The sequence below is a fragment of the Etheostoma spectabile genome, chromosome 4 (genome assembly GCF_008692095.1).
Source record: "Etheostoma spectabile isolate EspeVRDwgs_2016 chromosome 4, UIUC_Espe_1.0, whole genome shotgun sequence".
Taxonomy (NCBI): Eukaryota; Metazoa; Chordata; class Actinopteri; order Perciformes; family Percidae; genus Etheostoma; species Etheostoma spectabile.
The window spans coordinates 34,003,443-34,021,061 of record NC_045736.1 but is presented as its reverse complement, the minus strand read 5'-3'; the positions used below and the strand labels follow the sequence as shown (position 1 = coordinate 34,021,061).

The 17,619-nt window shown below is 39.7% G+C and overlaps 1 protein-coding gene across 4 annotated transcripts in view; it reads left to right on the top strand.

The window, feature by feature from the left end:
* plxnb1b (plexin b1b) overlaps nt 1-17,619 on the top strand; it is a 151,043-nt gene that overhangs the window by 101,291 nt on the left and 32,133 nt on the right. For all 4 annotated transcript variants that reach the window (XM_032514565.1, XM_032514568.1, XM_032514569.1 and 1 more), the window contains 3 exons: nt 4,473-4,561; nt 5,799-6,963; nt 12,649-12,831. In XM_032514565.1, coding sequence (XP_032370456.1) covers nt 5,809-6,963; nt 12,649-12,831 — 1,338 coding nt within the window. In that variant the 5' untranslated portion in view covers nt 4,473-4,561; nt 5,799-5,808. The remainder of the gene's footprint in view (nt 1-4,472; nt 4,562-5,798; nt 6,964-12,648; nt 12,832-17,619) is intronic.

The following is a 17,619-nucleotide window of genomic DNA, read 5'->3' as shown; positions in this document are numbered from 1 at the left end:
TCTCTCTCTCTCTCTCTCTCTCTCTCTCTCTCTCTCTCTCTCTCTCGCTTATTATCATTAGTCACATTCCATCAGTACTCAGTGAGCACTGAGGCTTGCAAGCACTTGTTTGTGGCCATTTCCCTCGTCATTTCTTCCCTTCTCTTTCTCACCCCTGTCTCCCCCATGCACTATTGTCTTCCTGTAGCCCATTTTCTGTCCACTAATGTCACTTTGCCAGCGTTATCACTTCAGAATGTCTGCCCCCCTCCCTGCTGTTCTCCCTTCTCGGCCTCCTCCACGATATAGGATAGTTGAATTGAAAATGAATGAAAGGCTGGGCTCAATGAAGCGGATGATGGCTCAATTGAATGTGCCTCTCTGGAATGCATGGTTGTTTGTTGAGTATTTTTGGCTGCAGCTCAAGCTCCAGTCCATTTGTGGTGGTTGTAGGTGGGTCGACTTTGGTTTGTCGTGTATTGATTCTACCCTGCTGGTCCGGTCCATCTACTTCAGGTCACACAGCTACCAGGCCTCTGTCCTAACAAATTTTTAGTACTAGTTTGGAAGTGCTTTTACACATAATCTCTCTTTTGGGAACTAATCCTGGTCCAGCCTCAAAGCTCTGTTGAAGCCTTCCTCCTGTGTTTCTTCACTGTGACATGGCCCTGCTTTCTTTAATATGAAACAATAAGTCATTGGTATGACTGAAAGGATGGATACCAGGTGAATTCTGTCAAGACAAGAGCAAGGAAAGGAACGTGGTTGGTGAACATATCTGTTGACCTATCTAAGGTTGACACCAGTATCAATATTTGAGTTTAAAACATGATAACTATATATCAACAGTTACTTTGTTTACATAAACAAATGACAACTTTCTGTTTCAAATAATTGTGAGCAAGAAATTGGCATAGCGGAAAATTTTTCAAGTTAAAAAATATACTTGGGCTGATGCTCTCATTCAGTCTTTGCTTCATGAGTCTTAAAATGCCACTTGTCTTAAAATGCGTCATGACCAATTTACCAGGATTATTTCTTGTGCGTGCTTCATATAACATGTTCTATTTGTCAAACTGTGTGTTTTGTTGGAATACCTGTTGTATCACAGTTTCTGCAAACAGTCCTGGAACAAGGTGGAGACCATTATTTCAAAGTAAAGGAACATTTAGATAAAGCAATTACAGGCACACATTTCCTCATCTCTCCTCTCATAAAACTGGTACCTTTATGGCTTGCTGAAGTTACCAGAAAAAAAGTCTTCCACTTGTAGGGGAAATGCGATTTTTAATGTTGGAAAATTTAATCAAAAGTCCATTCTCATGTTCTCATGTGTCTCAAGTTGAGCCTGATTGGATTATTCACTGCAGGAAAGGGAAAGCGCTTCCAAATGAAATTGGTTCGAAGTGATGGCAGCGCAGTTTACTGTAGTTTTTGTAGTTGTAGTTCTTTGATTTGGAGCTTTCAGTAAATAGCAAATTAAGATAAACGAGGACTTGATTGGACTATTACTCTTAGATGAGAAGAGTGACAGCCAGCTAATTTTGAGAGTTATTGTAGAAGAAAACCTTGTCCTCAAATTCAACTCTGTTCTGAGAGGAGGAAACAGGAGAAGCACTATATTTGTTAAACTAGTGCTTTTATGCCTGCGAGTCCTGTCTCTGCTCTGGTCTGCTGCTTTTAGGGATGCATGGATGGGAAAATTTTGGCCCATCTAATAATTGATATTAACATTGGTGTTATGGCCACTAACCGAAATTTACGTACCAATGGTGGTACGATCAGTATAAAACAAATTTCATTCATAACCATTTTTTGTAGACTCTGAAAAACACGTTGTCAGCCAATGACATAAATTGTAATTGATCACAATCATTTCTAATGACAAAAAAATTATTCAGATAAATTAATATTTAAAAATAAAAATAAAGTGTAGGCGTTGCATAGTTTGTCCACCAGAGAGTACTCTACAACGTCCCTGTTGGCAACACAGATTTTTTTTCTTTGTTATTGTGTTTTTGTTCAAAAGACTTTAAGTTTCATATCTTAAGTTTGTATTTCTATACATTTGATTTATCAGATTTGATATATTTTGATGTTCCTCTGTTCTGTTGTGACATTAAAACAAACAAGTTTATTTTAAAAATGCATTGTATCATCATAAATGACTACAAATAACTAATGTTAAAGAAATCTTTTTATGTTTTGTTACACCTATATATATTTATCGGCCGATATTTTGGATTTTTAAATCCACAAATATTTGTATCGATATTGGCCTTCAAAATCCTTTAAACACGAAAAAGTAATGTCTATCTTTGTTTAACTGCAAAATATTAATAAAAGCCAATAAATCATAGATGTATTGCATCGTTTCCTCAACAAGGTTTAGGGCCAACATGAAAAACAAAATTAAACTTAGTTTTGGGCTACTTTTACAACTTTAAGCAAAGGTATAACTTAATGAAAGTCTAGTTTAATATACATCTGTGAAAAAGTCTGGATCATGGATCAATAACTAAGGATCATATAAGATACTATCCTGTTTTTGTTTTATGACTTATAAGGGTTTTCCCTGGGTTCGCAAAGGATAGAACTAAGACTTAGAGGAGTGTGTCACTAAAATTAGAATAGCTACTCCACCTTATAAAGCCAGCCTACCTTAAGTTATGAGCCTGTGCTGAAGTTGTTGCCAGTAGCACCCTCGCGGCTTCACTTTAACCAGCAGCTAGAATGCAAGACACAGGAACTTTGGACTGCTCTGCTACTTTCACAGCCATAGCATTACTGCTAACTTCACTCTCACTCACCTTCCTCTGTCTTTTTGCCACAGTATGCTTTTAGGCTGCTTGCTTGTAGCTTGCTTCTGATATTGTTAGTAAACTTCTGGATGGCCGTTCTTATTATAAGTGATCAAATTGGTGGTGTTGAAGAATTTGACACAGCGTAATAACTCTTATTTAAACCTTCCAAGTAGTGAATATTGCAATTTGTGTGGCTTTTTACACTGTGAAAAACATCCCAACAGTAGCCGATACCGATATGATTGCTAATATATTGTTATATATATATATACTGCTGAGAAGTTTTTGATTTAATTCACTTTTTTGATGAAGGTTTATACAACAATGATCAAAATGATTTTGCTCTAGTAATTTGGGGGGGCTCTTTCTTTTCATCTTTGGCATCTTTGCCAGGCCTTTACCCTCATTCCCACATACAGGAGATTGCCACTAACAAAGCAGGCTTTAATGCCGTGTGTGTGTGTGTGTGTGTGTGTGTGTGTGTGTGTGTGTGTGTGTGTGTGGTGTGTGTGTGGTGGTGTGTGTGTGTGTGTGTGTGTGGTGTGTGTGTGTGTGTGTGTGTGTGTGTGTGTGTGTGTGTGTGTGTGTGTGTGTGTACTTGGTGAGGATTGGTCTGTTCAGTGGGATGAATAGTGTCTTTTTCAGTCTGTCTCTGTTTTTTTTCCCAACCTCCCCTTTGGATAAACCCATTGGAGCTCCTTCTTAACTTGTAAGAGATAATCCTGCCTCTGTGCCAGTGATAGAGTGTTGGGAATGAAGGAGGAGAGGTGGATAGAAAGAAGAAGGAGATAATGAGCAGGCACAAGGAGGATCTACTGTGTATTGAAAAGGAGAATGTTGTGTCATAACTCACTGCTAAATATTACAATATTTCACAAGCGTGAAACCATGGATTCAAGTGCTCAAACAAGGGAACTTTCACATGCCATCTTCTTTTACCTCACATCTACTTGATTTTCTGGCCGGGAGGGTTTTGTACCTTGTGTCTTAGCAATGAGGGAGGATTGTATACTGGGCCAGAGAGAGAAAGAGAGAGAGATTCTTTTTGGACTGACACTACTTGAGTTGGCCTCTGCTGAGGGCTTTTCACACCCAAAAACGGATGTAGCCAGTCAGACATAAGCCTGACAGGAATTTCAATGGGTACAAGCTTCCCATTACCTTATTGGACTGCAGTGATGCCAAAAAATACAAGGTGTTTAAATGTCAGTCTTGTATTTGAAGCAAACACGCAGGCTAATACTTACTTAAGGGTAAGGTTTTTTGTCTTTGCATCTGCTGCTGTAAATCACACTGTACAACATAGCTGCTCAACCATTTTCATATTTCAAGTATCCGCAATCCATTTCAATACTTTTTAATTTCAATAGCTTACGTTTATTACACTACTTGGCTACTGCGTCAAACTGGCCTAAAAAGTGTCTCTCAGGTTAGAAATGACAACTTATAGAAAGCTACTGGCTGCATGGCAACTTGTGGCACCCCGAGAGTGTTGTAGGAATCGAAATCTGTCCTCATTGCTAGTTCTGTTAGTTAAAATTTGTGATTTTGGTGGACAAATCATAATTGCATTTTTGCTATGCACCTCTTTATTTTATGCTGGCTCCCTAAACTAGCTCTCGGTCATCAAAACTTTGAGAATCCTTGTTATAGAGTATTCTGATGTGTATTCTTTCCTTTGTCTTACAGGTTGTGTCCAGAAGGATGTGTTTTTAAACCCCAACTGCTGGGAGGTCAAGAGGTGACATGCCTCTGTAAAACATCACTGGAAACCAATGGTGAGGAGCTGATGAAGTTGACATTGAAGATGACATAACACAAATAGATAGCTACAGCAACAAATCTAAATGCTGAAATTACAGTGGAATAGGTCCAAAATGCATTATATTAAGCAACGTTGTGAAAAGCCATAGGCATTGAAGATATACCTATCAAAGTTTTAAGATGTTGGATACTGCTGCAGATTCTGCTTTGTTTAGAATCTTGTCCTCCCTCTAGTATAGATTGATTAGAAATCTTATAGTTAAATCTCACAAGGAAGATCCTAGAGTACCCCTAAACTATAGATAAATAAGTTTGAGTACAGTATATAAAATGTACTCCTCTATACTAAATGAAAGACTAACTAGCTTTATTGAAAAGACAAATATGTTGCCTGAAGAGCAAAATGGTTTTAGGCATTGACCATATATTATACACAATCTGTACTGGGATTTCAAATACATAAAAAGGGCTTGCATACTTTAGTTTGTTATATAGACTTCTAGAAAACATTTGACTTCTTAGTGTACAAACTACCTGAAATTTGAGTAAATGATCAATTTTATAAGATCCAGAGGCTTGTGTCAGGGTAAATGATTTAATGATAGTGGTTCTCAAGTCCAATTGGGTTAAGCAGGATGGTTTCCTCTTACCAACACTTTTTGCAGTTTACATAAATTATTTGGTTAACCCCACATCATCACATACCCTTCACCATACATAGAGATTGGCATGGTTTTATTTCAGTTAAGTTAAAAGCTGGTTTGATTTGCATTGATCTTACGGAAAGTTCCCCATGCCTATCTCTAGGGATGGTGAAGGGTATGTGATGATTTGGGGTTATTTTGATTCCAAAGGCCAAGGGAACTTTGTCAGGATGCATAGTATCCTGGATCCATGAAATAACTGGCCTTTTAAAATAAAAATCTGCCTGCCTCTATGGGAATTTAACATAAGGATGTGTATACGTATGCCCCCTCTATTTTAAGGAAGAACATTTATTTATTATTATTCATTATTCATTCACAAATAAAATTGGTGTCCTTAAAAGGTTGGATTTTCCAGTCATTAAGATCAATTTCCAAAGAATGTTTTTTAATCCTCTATTTAATTAACTTTAGCATGGGTGTGTAAACTTTCTCAAGCCACAGTATATCTGTTTGGAGGTCTCTGACATGAAAACATTTGAGATCCCCCTATTCTAGTGAACACAGACATTCTTTCTAACAGCCTGTCCTGTCTTCTGTTTCTCAGCTCTGTTGCCATGCCTCCGGGGATGGTGCGTCGTCTTTCAGCAGTCCAAACGCTGCTGTCTCTCCTGCTGCTAGCCGTTGACTGGCCCTTCACCTCATTACCTAGTAGTGTTGTCCAAGGATTAAACTCCTCTCCCTCCAGTCTTTATCCCACCTTTATCCGGAATGACACTCTGTTTGAGCACTTGGCCCTGCATCCTGACCCCAGTGTGAGTCGGGTCTACGTCGGGGCCCGAGATCACTTGTTCCAGTTGGATCAGTTTCTCCAACCTGAACTTCAGGATGACACTGGACCAGTCACAGACAGTCGGGAGTGTTTACCTCCTGTAACTGAGAGCAACTGCCCCCAGGCTAGGCTCACCAACAACCACAACAAGCTTCTGCTGGTCGACCCATATTCCATGGAACTTATTACCTGCGGGAGTGTCAACCAAGGGATCTGCCAGAAACGTAGTCTGGATTCTGTGGATGTGGTACTTTTCTCTACAGAGAGGCCAGTGGATACTCAATACGTAGCAGCTAACCACCCAAACGTTAGCACTGTGGGACTGGTGGTTCGCTCTCATCCTGACAGGCAGCCAGTTCTGTTTGTTGGGCGGGGTTACACCAGCAGCCACCCACCTATTTCAACACGAAACCTTGCCCAGGAACCTATCTTTTCTTACGAAGAGACTGCCAAGTTGGCTGTGGCTGGCCGTCTCTCAGAATACGACCATCATTTTGTAGCGTCATTCGCCCACCGCCAGCATGTGTACTTCCTCTTCTACAGGCGGGATCTAAAGTCCCAGTCACGCGAATATCGCACCTACGTTTCTCGTGTGTGTTTGGATGACCAGGCCTATTACTCCTACGTTGAAGTGCCCTTGACATGCCATTCCAGGGCAGGAAAAGTGTACAACCTCTTACAAGCTGTACAGTTTGGGCTCACCAAGGACGGTAAATTGAGCCAAGGCTCAGAAGTTTTTCTTGGTGTCTTCTCCACTCATTTGGCTTCATCAACTCGGCCCAGTGAGGACTCGGCCCTCTGCATGTTTAACCTTAAAGACGTGGACCACAGGATTAACTCCACCAGAGACCTGTGCTACACACAGATGGGGAAAGAAGCAGGACAGGAGGCGGCCTACATAGAGTATGAAGTCAAATCTAACTGTGCCAACCTGCCAGAGGTGAGTCCAACAGATTGAATTAGCTTGTTTTTGTGGGACTGTGTTAACGCTAATCACTTTTCTATATAAATGAAAAAAATAAAATTGAAAAATTGAAAAAAATTCCGACAATTGTATTATAATTGCGCTATTCAGTTTGTGCCACACAAAAGCACTTTGTCCGGTAAGATAGAAAAGTGCTATATAAATGCAGACTACTACAATCATTGCAGGCCTGTTCTTGTCATTTAGTTACAGTATTTGTATTTAGGCTTTTCTAACAATCCAGTATAAATAAATGAACACTAATACCTTTTTGGTTTAAAACAATTAGACTGCAACCCATGTAGCCTGATCCTAAACTGTGTCCTAGAATGTATATGTTTCTGACCACTGAGATATACTTAAGCGAGTCACTTAACCATCACTTCAGTGGTCAACATGCTGAACCAGATAGCAGTTTCAGCACTCTACTACCATGTGTTAGTGTGTGTAATTGTATGTTTGTGTAACAGGGTGTGACTGAAAAACAGCTTTCATTCTAAAAGTTACAGCCTTCATTGTTTGCCCTGTGCTGTTTTATATTGGAGTATATTTACTTTCTCTGAATGAAAAACACGAGGCAGAGTGAGTGAAGCAGTCACTAAATAACCCAATATACTAGACATCTTTCACCTTGTTTTCATTGTTCCGTTTATAGACAAACATGCTGTCAAATTCAGTTTTTTCTTTTTTAGAGAAGTGAGTGTTTTTTCTGTAATGACTGAATGAGCCCCCCCCCCCATTGTATCATGCATCTGAAGCTGTCCAGGTCTGTTTTCTTATTTCAGCTAGGGATCCACTGATCTGACATTTTTTTAGTCCAATAGCGATGCCTAGGCTAAGGGTAATGGTCTGTACTGATTATGTAAGAAAATTTACTAAATCGGTTAAAAAATGGTCAAAACTTCAGCAGGAACTAAAATTCCAGCATATAATAGTATGTAGAATATGAAAATAGAATTGATTAGATAGTCTCCGTTGTCACGATACTTGATTCAGATATTTGAGTTTATATCGACTCGATATTAGATATTGGCATCATATCGCTGCATCCATAGTGTTATTTGTATCAGAGAGAATGCAATTGAATTTGACATTTACCAATGCTGTGTAATGCTGTGGTGGAGGGATTTAATTATTTAATAAACAACCCTCTCATAGGGCTGGGCAATAAGTCAATATGATAATTTATCATCTCTTAATCATATTGTGATGACATCATGTATCTAGATACAATTACATTGTCTAAATTTATTATAACATGCACATACTAAACATATTCAGTATACAGCTAGAAAAAAATAGTTTTTCTCTATAATTTCACATGATACTGTTTACCACATTATTGGTGATTATTTATCTAAAATCTCTTGTAAAAGTTTTTTGTGATAGCACCAATTGTCAACCCTACCTATCGCTGTATTATCAACATCGATGTATTTGGTCAAGAATATCGTGATATTTGATTTTCTCCATATCGTCCAGCCCTACCCTCTAATAACACCCACTCTGGGAACCCTGACTTGTCAGGTGTGTTCATGTGTGTATATTAACGTGTTAACTGCATGTAAATATTGCATTTTGATGGACAACGTCCTTCTCTATTATCACTTCTTTTGTTTTGAGGACAAAGAGCAGTGCTGACCCCCACAACCTTTGCAGCCACGTACAACAGATTAGCTCTAGCGGAGAAGGTAGTGCGGCCAGCGTAATTTAATAGAATTGCTGATCAGGGAGAGATCGATCGGTGGCATTAGCCATACTAAGTGTAATGTTTAACAAGGCCTGACAAGAATGCAACAAGACACATCAGGCAAAGACAAGGTGAAAGAAAAAAAAATACATTAGGGATACAGATATGCAATGAAGCAAAATGTCAGAAGCAGAAAGTGAAAGAAAAGAAAAATGGTAAAAAATGGCAGGGTTAGGTGAATACATGCTATTGAAAATGAAGGTGAAAAATGGGGGACACAAAGCAAACCTTATGGCTGGAGGGCAGTGTTGCCAGATCTTGCGAGACAAATACGCAACCAGGCCTGTGAAAACAAGCCCAAAATAAGCGACTTTTTCTACGTAGCCCCCCTAAGATCCTGGAAGAGAAAAATAAATAAAACTGTGTTACAATCCATGTAGACAGATTGGTAAACTGTACACACGGTTGGCTAGAGTTTATTTATTTTCTCCCCCTGAGCTTCAGGACAATGACCAAAGGAGTAACTTAAACCACCTTTTAACATTATGTAACATTATAAAACTGATGGGATTTGAAATCACTTTTTTTCACAGTGATTTTGAGTTGTTCCCCACACGGATTGAATCCATTCATTTCCTCCTTCTCTTTCTCCCAGTCTTTGTATATTTCTTCCGTTTTTCTCCCACTTTTCCCGGGCATTTATTCCTCCAAAACATCTCCTACTGTAGGCTACACTCACCATTATCGCTACTCGCGCATTTTCCTAGCCGAAAACAACAGACTGCCCTGCTCGCCTCTGATTGGTGGGTACTCGTTTCCATCTGGGTCAGAGCCAATTAGAAGCAGGATGGCGGGACTAACGCTGCTGTCTATAGTGTTTATGGGAAAGGGCGGATCGAGCGAGCCGGCAAGGACAACTGTGTACAAGCCCAAATACACCCACACTTTAGTGCACCCCAAAAAAAACCGCAACCCGCGACAACCAATATTTGTAAGCGACTTTACAAAAACACAGCCCAAAGTCGCTTAGAATAAGCGGACATGGCAACACTGCTGGAGGGGAACATGATGTGAGATTTGGAGCAGAAATTAATTTACAGTACAGGTGGCCGCGGGTCCTTAAAAGTCTTAAATCACGTTTCCTAAAATTAAGGCCTTAAAAAGCATTAAATTGTCCTAATTCAGATTGGGTAGTTATTAAATATGTTTTGTGTCTGTCACGGCGAAAAGCAGGCAATCTGTTGTCGAATATTTTTCCCGTAGGCTTTGCGCTGCGTTGTCGCGGTAACATAACCCCATTTGTACATGTCCTATCCCCTGACCAATCGGCTATCCTAACCTTAACCACTTCAGCCAATCAAGCTGCTTCGTGGGCGGGTGTTGGCGTGGCCGTAGTCAGTGAGATTTGTAATTTCGCGGGATTCGTAATTTCGCAGCATGCAAGTGATGCAGTAATTGTTGATAGCCGTCTAGAAACACTGGGAATGCAAGTTCAGTGACAAATGGCCTGAAAACAACGAGTATCCTTGGTTCAGGTCGGTGCCTGAAAATGCTTATGAAGCGAACTGCGTTATGTGTCAGAAGATTTTCAAACTTGGGCCAATGGGGATCAGAGCGGTGGAATCGCATGTACAAAGCAAAAAACAGAGACTACGTAAAGGCACGCCAGCAACCCGCCATCGCTAGTTTCTGCTCCACCGCTAGCAACGATGTCAACGCTACAACGCTAGATGTAACGATGGGAAATCTACAGCAACAACGCCAGCTGACCTACGAGCAGTTTGTGGCTCTACGCCAACACTCCGAGCCGAGGTGATGGAGGGGGGCTGAGGACCGTGACAAGACACAATTCATACAGGTCAAATAACGGGACTGAAGAAGTGTTCCAAGCAATGCTTCCAGATTCAAGGCTTGTACAGTCATTTACCTTTGGAAAAGACAAGATACGGGGCTAAATTTGGATTGGTGCCATATATCACAAAGGACCTCATCACAGAAGTCCAGAAATGGGGTGCGTTTGTAATTATGTTCGACGAGACACTGAACCAGACAACCAAAAGCAAACAGCTGGACTTGCATGTGCGTGTATCGTTATAAATTGGTAAGGACACTCTGCTGGGAAGGCTTTCTCAAGTGCAAAGTCACTGTTTTGTTTATTATAGTATATGAATTGTTTTCCAAGTATATTCACAAAAGCTCATGAGTAGACATCAAAACTTGAACAAAAATTGGTCACTTGGAGACCTGAAAACACACATATAGATACACACACACAAACACAAACACACACATTCCCACACCGCAAAACACTCTTACACACTGCTGTCTACTCTCCGTCCATGATGAGTCCTCCACAAACTGCAACCCATCCATCTGAGTCTCTCTCTCTCTGTCTGTTAGGCACACAAATCATATAAGACTCTTTGCATTTTAAAAGCAGCTGGAATTGGCATTTAATTTTTTTTGTTCAAAAGGAACAGTGTTTTTTTAATATTCAGTTGTTATTTCACTTGATGTTATAACAATTTGTTCAAGGGACCCAAATGTTCAGAAAATATTGTAATAATATAAATTAGGACAGCAATTACATTTTTGTGTTATGTTTTCAGATTACACACATTAAATCAATGTTCTTAAACTCAACAGATTATTGTCCTTTTACCATACTGTTAATTTTGTGTTTACTTGGATGTTTTTCCATCGTAAATTTGGTCTTAAATTTCTTTTAGAATTGGTCTTAAAAAGTCTTAAATTTAACTTGTTAATACCTGTAGCCACCCTGCAGTAACATTAAACATGTCAAATCTTACTTGGATCCCTTTACACAAAAAACAAAGCAGCTTCATCCCTGTTTTGTCTTTGCCAGGATAGTTCATCCGCACCAGGGACATACTCTCATGTCATGTCTATTTATGGTGAATGATTTGTTATCGATGATCAGGATACAGAACTTCTACCAAACATTAGTGGCTAACATGCAACTTTAGCATATTTTCTTGTTATGTTACTCCCTTGTTGTGGTCATTACTTCCCTCAGTGTTTGTGTTGAATGTCCAGATGATTGCCGCCTGAATGTGTCTTTAAAGTGTAATCACAGGCTCTCATTGGCCAGCGCAGTCAGTGACAGACCAGTCTTTAAGCTTTCAGGCCATGTTCCTCGACCGGACGTCATAAGTTCATCAACTATTTCAGTAGTCACAATGTAGTTTGGGCTATTTTTAGCATGCAGTCACCCCTGCTAGCTTTGCTCTAATGGTTGGGTTTTTATAATGTGGACTAACAGGCCTTCTAAACTGTCCTTTATTCCCCATGATTAACTTCATCAATACTCATCAATAGCTATTTGGACACTTTAGCTATGTTATTACAGCTTAATGTTGCCAGTGGTGTGCCATATATCAGCAACCTTAAACAGTTGGCCAAATAAGGAGTTCAATCATGACAACACACTAGCCAACTACATGCAATCCATCAACACAATTAGCCTTCAACCGGCAAAGTTCTCAGGTTCATTCCCTTTACTTCCTATTGTTAAGATGATTAATAATGAAGCAATAACCCTGCTGTCAAACGCTGTTGTGGAAAAATAAATTGCCCGGAACAAAAAACAACCATGCTGCCAGAGCAAAGACTCCCTACTGCCAAACTGGAAGTAAAAACAAATTTCCTGTAGGCTTTAAAGTGTAAAAGTAGCTGGAATCTAGTGATGGTTTGTTCCCAAACACAATCCGTTCTACTGGGATTTTACTAAGCACAGAAGAAACACTGTTGTGTTATTTTTAGTAACTGGCTTCCTTGCTGAGGAATGAATAGCAAATCACTTAAAGGGTTCTGTTTTCGCTTAACAAGAATTTGTAGTTTGTGTGCCACGTGTGTGTTATTCATTCTTTTGATCTAATCTTCATGTTACCTGACATGACATGTTAGAGACACCACATACTGATTTTCCTCTCCTGTGTCCCCACTCTAAGAACACTCTGACTGCATACCCTTGCGGCTCTGACCACACCCCTAGCCCGATGGCCAGCAGGATGGCCGTAGAAGCAGAGACCATATTGGACAGCCCGTCTGCCCGTCTCACTGCTGTGGCTGTAAGCGTGAGGGCGGGACATACCATTGCTTTCCTAGGAGACTCCAAGGGTAACCTGCACAAGGTAATGTGAGGTCACAGATTTCAAGGCATGCACAGACAGGTTGTCAGCCTGCATGACACACACACACACACACACACACACACACACACACACACACACACACACACACACACACACACACACACACACACACACACACACACAAGGTGTACTTTGGGCTAACTGTGATATTATGAGATTGTGCTGTTATTACTGAAAATATGAAGTAATAGTCTGGCATACTCAGGCCCAGATTAAGACAAGACTATACCTCAAAGAACCCTGCCCTCCCCCTCAAAATTATGTTGTTAGGTATACCCAACAAAATTTGTCATCATTTTGAGTTCAGACCCTATTTGGGTAACAAGTGTTGGGTATTTCTCATGTATCTGTAATACCTGTCCCTGCACAGACATGGTAATCAACCCAGCTGACATGCCATTCAACTCTTTTGTCTGTTAACTTCCAGACACCAGCCGCTCCATTCATGTGCCAACCAGTGGAGGTCTAAAATAGTCTGTGTGTGGAGGCCGGCAGGCTGAACTCAGCACTTATATAATAAATAATCTTAGGAGCAGGGTCCGGGTATATCTTGTTGTTAAAGGAATGCACTTAGATTATGGTAGTTGGTTCCATTGTTGTACTAACTCCAGTCACCAAGAGAATAATGAGAACATAGACCTCCAAAAACATGTGTGTATGCCTGGTATATCAGTGCCTCTGGTGTTGTAAGACTATAAACCCATTGCTGATCAAAATCAAGTTTCTATGGCACATAGATTCACAAGTTATAAAATTAGATGTCATTAAGTCTTTAGTTGACGTAGCAAAATTTTACTATCAGAATTTTTATATTTTTATATTTGTACATCTACATGTTAAGACCTGACCTGACCTGCAAAAAAGACTTTTGTTTATGTCTTGACGGGTTGCAAACAATTTCTGTCACCAGGGACGGAGAGGCGCTATGGGCCCCTTCTCCTTTGTATAATGAAGCTCATTCTGTGTAAACAGGGATGTCCTTGCTGGCACTGAATGCCACTCAATAGAAATGTCTGTACATTTCAGTCATGGCAACCAGCCTGTAAGTGTTCTGCTCTGTGGCTGGATCATGTGAAGCTCCTCTGAAATGACAATGGCCTCAACAACGCTGTTAGTTTGATTTCCAAGGTCCTCAGTTGAATGAGGGGGGTCCCAGTTGAGTCAAAGTGGTCATGTATGGCAGTGTCTCTGTGGGTTCAAATGGTGATCAGTTGAAGCTCCGCCCGACACAAGTTATGTCCTGTTGTGGAAGAAAAATCAGAGCAAATCGGTGATAACAGGTATGTGTATTGAATAGAACATGTCAGCTGAGCATGTGTATTCGTTGAGAAGCATAAAAGCAATTAAGAACACAAGTGTTGCGCTTGTTGATCACAGTGTACATTATGTATTTTATTCATTTTGATAATTACTGGACTAAGCTAGAAGGTCAGTGGAGCAGGGAGATTGTAGGGAATCTGGAGTTTACGGATTGTGAGCTTGCCTCCTCACAGTTGGTTCTTTGTGTCAATTTTTTCTCAATGGGGGCTTGTGATTGAGGCCCCCTGCACATGAAAAAATAGCACAATGACAGCCATTAACATATTTTTTAACAGTTACGTCACACTGTGTTGCCCGTCACTGTGACCAGCTAAAGCAGCTTCGTACTTGTGTTGTGCACTGTAATCGCTGACTGGCAGACACGTGCACTTCCTAACAGAGAGACTCATTCAGATTGATGTTGAGTTATTGGCGTACAGCAGACCGTGTCTGTGTCACTGTCATTAATGGATACATTGTCAGTCTGTGCTGTCTGACTGCAACCACCAACGATGAACCCTCAACTGTTCACCGAATGTACTCTGTGTAGAAGGATTATCTAACAGAAGAATGTCAGCTAGATTCTGGTGCTGTCATGCAGAGAATAAAAAGTGAGCAAACTTTTTCTCTCTCGCTTTTCTTTTTCTTTCTTTCATACTGTTATTTGTGTAGCAGAGAAAATATATCGAAGTTGTTATTCATTTGTTTTCTTTTGTTCCTTAATTATTTCGTTCATGTACAGTCAGCCCATGCCCTCTAGTGGCGGTCATGATTAAAGTAACACAGAGAATTTGATTTAAAAAAACATGGCCGCTGAATCATTTGCGCACTCTGTATTGATTCGTCAGAAACAGCCAATGTAAAAACTGTGCAGATATAAGTCTTCACAGCTAGAGTTTTATTTATTTCCCTGTGTTATCTGCTATTCTAAATACAGCACATATTCTGACTTTGTCAGTCAAGAACCGGCCTGCAGTGTAATCCTATAGGGCAAATGTGCATCATCAATTTTGTTTACTAAAGGCTTTTAAGGCTCATTATTATTATTGTAATTGTCTGACTTATGTAAAGGATCGTTTTTGTTTTAACCAGAAACAGCTCAGAGATTGCTGTCATTAAACCCACCAGACTCCATTTAAATACACAATACTTTTTGTGTGTATAGAGCCTGCATATTTCCACACCTATTTTTTAGCAAATGGTTCAATTTATGATGGGTTTATTTAACAAACAATATAATTATTTATTTTAATTTTATTTTAAAATTCATAAATAGGTTTATTTCAATCAAAACAGGGTGGTGACAACAGTGGAATCAAGCTGACTTATGATAGTTTTATTTGGTTTCTGTCGGCTTTGAGTGAAGTGTGTTTCACAACACTTTGGTAAAATTATTCTTTATTTAAACAGAGTCTGGTGGGTTTGGTGATAGCTATTCTGGGCTGTTTCATGTTAATGCAAAAATCATCTTAATCTTTAAAATAAAGCCATATATCTGATAGGATTCTTTCCATAGTGTTGTCCGACACTTTTAGTGGGCGATAATTGATATTGCGAAACTGCCAAATAACGTTACATTGTTGCTTGTTTCATCGCTGCCAACTGTACCAATCTTGCTTAATACTGGCCTAATTTCAAGGATGGTTGATCCCGTAAGTCACTTAGGCACACAAAACATAACAAGATAGAGTCCAGTTTGAAAAAAACAAAAGTCAACCTTTAAGGATGAAGGTTAATAATACATTTTAAAGTATTGTTTATGGGTCAGAAACAAAACATTTATTAATTATTAAATGTGATATGGTGGCTGATAAAGTACATTTTTGGACTTGATCTTATGTGCATATCTATCCCATTTAAGATTGGTCCATCTCCTAGAACAAATCATCTTGGGCTGAATGGAACCCAGATTATCATTTATCCCAGTCCAAAAATCCTGGACCTTATCATAGGACCATAGGACCATAGACAAATAATTGGACACCCTTCTGTCTTACATTTACAGCAATTTGGTCTGTCTTTCAATCCAAGTTTAAACAATCTAGAGGGAGTCCAATAGAAGCGATGCATTATCTTGACCTGAATGAGGTGCACCCTAGGGCTGCACGAATATGGCCAAAATGATAATCACGATTATTTTGATCAAAATTTTGATCGCGATTATTCTCACGATTATTTGTTGATTTTGACCAAAACAAATTTGATTGTCACATAGGCTATTTATAACTGGAGAGGGAGTGTGATGGACGCTACTCACAGAGAGACGGCTGATCATTATGAACGGGTCCAGCACGGGTCGAACGGCGGATACACACGTCGTGTGTATGAAACGTCTGTATCTTCACTGCATTTTTATGAACTATGATATTCTCGCAATGGGTCACATCTCTGGCCCAGGTCCAGGTCTAGCAGCTCCGTCACGGTATTACTTTACCAACTGAAGTTAGTTGCATTCAGTAACTTCTTCTGTGTTTTTTGCTGCGATACCAGAGTTACCCGCGGAAACACTGGTACAAATACAGGTTTGCCCCTCATACTTAACAATATACAGCTGTGTTAATAAAAAATTAAAACTGTGGACAAATGTCAGAAGTGTGGACCAGGCCGTTGTTTGGCCGGGCACGGAGTAAGAGGAGCGATTCAACACAGGCACGCCTTTACAGACGAAATGGGTCATGTAACGCAAAATTAAAATAATAAAATGAATGGCATAAAATTTGATTAATTGTGCAGCCCTAGTGCACCCTCACATTGCGTGAATTAGTTTTTTGATATTCCTACAGATTATATCCCACTCCTCATCATCCAGTGTAATGCTCAGATCCCTTTCCCATGTCTTAATGGCTCCATCCCCCAGGTTCTTTATAAGCATAGAATAATACCCAGAAGCCACATGACTAAATGACACCATTTCTAAATCCTCTCATGCATTGTTTTCTGCATTACATGTTTAAAAAAAGGGATTTATATCGGAAAACATATATGCTAATATCTGTAGATACTGATATGTCTGTGATCAGCCAACTGGTATATTAGTCTAGTTCTAATATTTAATATGAAAATGAAATCTTATGTTATGACCTTCTCCCAGTGTTGTTGACATCAGGCCCCTGGCAGGTAAACATGGTGTACAGTGATTGGTTAATTGCAGCTGAATTAAGTTATTTTTAGGGTGGACACATTTTGCTCAAATGTTGCCCTTCACTCAAAAATCTTGAAATGATTGTCTTCCTCACTAACAGAAGAAACATCTCCTGGGTCCCTTTTGCTCTTCTTTTATTGGTTTGACGAAGGGAACGTCATTTAGTCAATTGTCTCTGTTTCACCATCTGTGTTGTATTAGTAATATGCTAAAGTCTGGATGGACAGGTATTACAACCTGGAAAGTCTGTCTTTGAGGTGCTGTGGAATCAAACAATCAAACAGTATCATGTGCCAATCAGAGTTGTTCCCTGCACCATGCAGCTT